The sequence below is a fragment of the Cherax quadricarinatus genome, chromosome 16 (genome assembly GCF_038502225.1).
Source record: "Cherax quadricarinatus isolate ZL_2023a chromosome 16, ASM3850222v1, whole genome shotgun sequence".
Classification (NCBI taxonomy): domain Eukaryota; kingdom Metazoa; phylum Arthropoda; class Malacostraca; order Decapoda; family Parastacidae; genus Cherax; species Cherax quadricarinatus.
The window spans coordinates 18,100,534-18,106,533 of NC_091307.1; the positions used below are offsets into that span (position 1 = coordinate 18,100,534).

A 6,000-nucleotide genomic window follows, 5' to 3' on the forward strand; every position below is an offset into this window, starting at 1 on the left:
TTTTTAAGGTGACTCTTGCATGAATAATTCCCATTTCTTATGAGGACAGTAGCTCTTTAAGCCTTAACATTTGGCATAAGTGTATCAGACGACGTTAACATCGGCAGTAATTTAAAGCAAACTTCGAAAAAAAAGAAATTAAAACTGTTCGAGGTGGTAAAAAGAGATTTTCTTAAAAAAAAAAAAAGTTGAAATCCGCTAAACGTCCCTGTAATGTAAATGATGTGTTTTCCTTTATTTAGTCAGTCTTTGTCGAACTTCCCTTCCCATTAATATGTCAAAGCGAGTTATACTAACAACGTCAGCTGTTTCTGACAGGTTAACTACAATTAATACGGTAAATTTAGTTGGAGCATTTATCTCCACATGTGGAAACTATTATCTCCACAAATATAGCCGTAAGTCACTCACAGTGAGATATTCAGAATTTAGAATCCTATTTTTTTTTTTTTTTAGATGGTCATTTTTTCAGGTGTTTCTTCATTAGTGGTGGAAGTGATTCAACTCTAACTGAAGATGATGCGAGAACTATAAGTCTGCTAGATAAGATTATAACATTAATAATGTTTTAAATAGCCTTAGACTACAGTATGTTTAATAGTAACTCACTCATTCAGTACTTTTATACTGAACTTTAATAACGACTTATACATAACAGAGAGTAATCCTCGTCCCAAGAAACCTCCTGCCAATATAAGGAACCTCTCACGACGGTGCACAGTAGTGAGCATGCCAATAGCACCAGCCGGTCATTATAGTATTAATATATATATGTATATATTACGACGGGCTGCGCCAGTCGTGACAGACAGGCGCAGCCCGTCGTGACAGACACAGGCGCAGCCCGTCGTGACAGACACAGGCGCAGCCCATCGTGACAGACACAGGCGCAGCCCGTCGTGACAGACACAGGCGCAGCCCGTCGTGACAGACACAGGCGCAGCCCGTCGTGACAGACACAGGCGCAGCCCGTCGTGACAGACACAGGCGCAGCCCGTCGTGACAGACACAGGCGCAGCCCGTCGTGACAGACACAGGCGCAGCCCGTCGTGACAGACACAGGCGTAGCCCGTCGTGACAGACACAGGCGCAGCCCGTCGTGACAGACACAGGCGCAGCCCGTCGTGACAGACACAGGCGCAGCCCGTCGTGACAGACACAGACACATCCCGTCGTCACACGAGAAAACATCATGCAGCACTTTACAGGAGTTTATCCACTAGCAGATGTCGCGAGAAGTTAACAAACACATGTGAAAACGTTTTGCAATAAGAACAGAATAATCGCCAGAGTCTTCACATAAAACACTTTAAATGCAAACGCTGTTACGGCAGTGTCGATGTGCAGTTGGAATGCTCTTGTGCTGTCTTGTGAAGGTGTTTAAGTTATAGTTACACCGATAAATTTAAAGGGATTCAGTGACATGTTCGGAAATGTAGTGAAAATAATCTCAAATTTGTCTTTAGCAAGAAGTATTCAGATTAACTGATGAAGTTGGTACTGTGGTCAGGATGGTACCTTTTATATTAGTGAAACATTGGTGAATATTATTTCTAAATATTAACTTATCGTTGTTCTATGATTTATGTAAGAACTACAGTATATTTTATGATGTAGAATCATAATTTTAAGGATTTATAATTTTTACATTACAACACTAACGAATTTAAAACATTATTCTAAAAATGAGAGGTTAAAGAATCAAGAATTAAACTCAACTTAAACTTAAGTTACTCTCATGAAGACATTCATAAAGTCAATTTTATCACTTCTTACTTAATAAACCCTAAACCCTTCATTATCCGATAGCATCGCTGAGTGATCATTTAAACAATAACTAGGTGTGGTAGTGTCAGTTATCTTGAGCGGCCTCAGACTGACGTCTGGCACTTTCACCTGAATGTGACCATGTAACGTCCTGTAATATTCACAGATTAGCAGATGAGCTCAGCTACATAAGTTCAAAAAGAAAAAAAAAGTCATATCTCCCTCCGAATATTTTGTCTGTCTCTGTTTTTTTCTCTCTCTCTCTCTCACTCTCTCATTCTCATTTTTTTTTCTCTCTCTCACACACGTACACACATATATAAATAAACAGAAGAATCGACACTATCCGTGATCCAAATAGTTTGCAAGCCCAATTATCAATAGACAGGTTTCACAGATAACACTTCTGTGAGGTGTCTGTCAGTGGCACCATTTGTGACCCCACTGCCCCATCCAACACCTCCAGAAGCTTTCATAGAACATCTGTTCTAATACCCTTCAAAGCCATATATATTCTCATTTCTTTAGTTTGTCTTCAGTTTACAGACTTTATTGGGCTTGAGGGGTACGAGAATAAAAATAAAAGCTTCTGGAAGTGTTGGAAGGACCAGCTGCGTCACAGATGGTGCCGCTGAACCAAACAACTCACAGAATTATTGTCTGTGTAACCTTTCTGTTTGTAAGCCTCGTAGCTCAGCGGTATAGCGCTGGACCTGCTACCTGTCAGTACCATAGTTCACGTTCCTCTCCGCACATTTATAATTTACTTAATTTGGGTTTTTACTCAGCATGTCTTTTTTCTGAGTACCGTCAGTGTCCGAATATACAATAAAACTCCCGTGAAAGAATACAAATAATTACACAGTAATTTGTGGTTCACTGTAGTTCGAGTGGTTTCAAATTATATTTTTGGAAAATAGTATGTCACCACAATTGAAACTTCGAAGGTCAAGTTATTTTAGGAATTTTTAAATTGCCTGTAAAGCAAATGAATTAAAGATGTTTGTACTACTTACGAAATCCTTAATAACCTAATCTGTGCAGATCTATGAAGCCGTGTTTAGGATTCTGGTCTTCTTATCGATGTCGTGGTTGGGAGACTACACTTTCCCGTCATCGCATCTAGTACACAAGTCTCACTCACGGGTATCTCATGGAGAGGCGCCAAGTTCTACTCTGTGAAACTTGTCAGTTTCCAATTTCAGTTTATTTTCTATTGGACTGTCCTGTCTACCAGCGATCACGCAGAATTTACCTCGCCTCCATCGTCGTCACTGCTCTAACACCCTTTATCTTCCCTCCTCGCTGACAGCCCCACCTTTGACACATACTCCCTCTTTGACTTTTTGACAGCAACAGAATTATTAAGATTTATTACACAAACCTTGATTATATTTCTTTAGCACTTCACACCGCCCTTACTAACTCTACCTCTGTTATTCTCTCCACCTTCGCTACTCTCTGATTAAGTATAAACATCAACACCATGCCTAGCCCTTCTAGGGTAGAGTAGGTACCTGAGCCCGAGCTTGCAGCTCACAAGACTGTCATTCCCATTAGGCCCCTTGGGGCAGGGATGGCAGACCAGAGAGACCTAAATTGTGGTTAGACCTGGGGACAGTTGGTCCCAAAGATGAGGAGGTACTTGTGCCTCCTCCCATGGGAGACTTAGGTCTCAGACACTCCCAAGACAGGGAGCCAAGGCCGGGCCACCACTTGGAAAAGGCCCGTGCCGGGAGAATACCGGCGAATCTTTAATAATAATTAATAATAATAATAATAATTAATAATTAATAATTTTAGCCCTCCCTACCCTGCAGCGTTATATGACCTTTGTGGGTTTAGCGCTTCGTTATAACTATAATAATAATCTGAGCAGAGAGTAATGGCTACAAACTTAATACCAACAGATTTAACGAGATTATGGAAGCCATAGCGACTCCCAGAAATAGTTCAGAGATCTCCAAGGAGTGGCTGGAAGTCATCCTTAGCGAGTACGAATCCAAACTTCGTCCAGGAACCATGGTGGAGGTCACATCCTTCCAGATCAACCCAGGTCAGACGTTCTTGCTGATTTTTAGGTCCATCGTGCTTTTGTTGAGTTATATCCAGTTATCCATGTTAAACTAGCAGCTCCTGGTGAGTTTTCACTGGTGACGCTCACTTGACATATATAAATAGTTACGGTAATGCCCGACTCCTGCATATATAGCTTATGCTAATTTGACTTTCGCTAATTTGACTTAGTGTAGTTTAAGCTCACATGTATAAAGGAATTGAAAAAAAAAGCTTTATAAATATTCCAGACGCTACTTTACGTCAATAAGATGTTTTCATTATGGGTGATAAGTCTGATGCAAGTTTCTCAAGATAGGATCACCTAGTTTTACACAATATTTAACATGAAAGGTAATTCAGAAGCGAATAAGAGTTGAAAATCCCATAATATAAACACGACTGCTGTAGAAAAGATTTCTTACGTTGTAGTTCTTAACTAACTCATAATGACTTAGTGTTACTAGTGCTTGTTTCTCACCACATAAAAATATATTAAATAACTAGAATCTTGCCAAAAATAATTTCACTAAACGTCTCTACATTAAAGAGTTAATAATCAACAGCCTTAAATTGTAACAGTAAAGATGAATACGTTAAATTTATAATAACGCAATACATGAATAGAGGAAACAAAATACATTATAGTCAATCAACAACTAACGCTACACGACACTGAACTAAAGAATATACTGACACGTTCATTAAATGCTCTGAATAAGAGGTGAAATATCATTGCAGTTTAATAAAGAAAATAAAAGCTGCTGGGTGTATCTCTTGGCTGAATTCAGTTGTTGATAACTGATGCTTCATGCAATATTAATTGCTTTGTGAAGAGAAGACATAAGAAGAGATAACGTTTCGCTCTCTGGTGTCATTAAATCATAACAAATAGCGAAACGTCCCAATAAAATTCTCCCGTAACGTGAGTCTTTTCTTCACTAATTGCTTTGCTTGTAAAGTGATATTGAAATTCAAGGAAGTACTTTGGATGTGATCCAGTATAAATACTTTCACTGTTACCATCACCTCTATAACAAAGTCCAGTCCAGCACAAGCAGAAACCTCAAGAATTATCCTCACACATGATAATCCGAAGTATTATTTATAATGAGGTGAAGTTTTAAACCTATCTAGATGTTTGCGTAACTATATGCTGCTTTTTACACATACAAGCAAACTCAATACACAGCTTCAAGAATAGGCCCAAGAAGTAAGAATTCAGTGAAGCCGCTAACTCTAGATTTTTACCTCCGGGGTTGAAGACATGAGTTATCAGAAGAAAATTTTCGGAAAATTCAATCTCAGTGCTACATATCGATAGTTCAGAGAAGTAACAGGAACCCATAAGGTTATCAGAGTAATCATCGAAGATGAGAGAGATATAAATGTGAACTGATTATAGGTTTTGAATAAGTATAACGTCCACTACGAGTCTGCGAAATCGAATGAGTTAGGAATGTATACCGTTGATCGATTAGTGATTATAGACCCATTGGGTGGGGGGTTTGTCTCCCCTCCCTTCCTCGTAAACGTGGGTGATCACATGCACAAAGGTTCTAGTCTTTTCTATCTCTTTTTTTTTATATAGGTACCATTTAATGACAAAAAATGAGCAGGTTTCGAAACCAAGCCAGGTTTAAAACTAGCAGGGAAGCGCTCTCTCGCAACTGGTACATGCAGGTTTAATAAGATGCATGCAACAAGCTTCATTTCGATACACATTCTAACCACAAATGCAAAGAGAATAGAACACCGAGTTGGATGGAACACATTAAGCTACTAACGAGAGCGGTGACCTGCTGGTTTTGGACTGACCGGCAGCTTCCTTGAACTTTGCCTATTCTCTGAATTGTTTAAAATCGTATTGCTGCAATTTTTTTCTCAAATCTCGTAATGTTGAGAGATCTATGAAAAGGCATTTTACTCAAACAAGAGGATCCATCTGACCAAGTTTCCATGTGGAACATTGTTTATTCACTGCCTTCATGAGGCAGCTGAGTGATAGCAACTCTGATATTTATCATATACGAGTATTCCATGGTACAAAGAAATCCTCGAGGGGACAATAAAACATGAAATAATCATTGTATATCTGACTCCTCTTCGCTTTTATTGCCACTTTGTGCGTTCGATTGTGTCATTAACCAATGTTTAACAAACGGTGGTCAATACATT

General features: G+C 39.2%; 1 protein-coding gene across 3 annotated transcripts in view; it reads left to right on the top strand.

Moving 5' to 3' along the window:
• The window catches only part of LOC128688932 (protein amalgam), a 321,694-nt gene that overhangs the window by 130,501 nt on the left and 185,193 nt on the right, over window positions 1-6,000 (top strand). For all 3 annotated transcript variants that reach the window (XM_070085440.1, XM_070085442.1, XM_070085443.1), the window contains exon 2: window positions 3,678-3,823. In XM_070085440.1, the coding sequence (XP_069941541.1) occupies window positions 3,691-3,823 (133 nt within the window). In that variant the 5' untranslated portion in view covers window positions 3,678-3,690. The remainder of the gene's footprint in view (window positions 1-3,677; window positions 3,824-6,000) is intronic.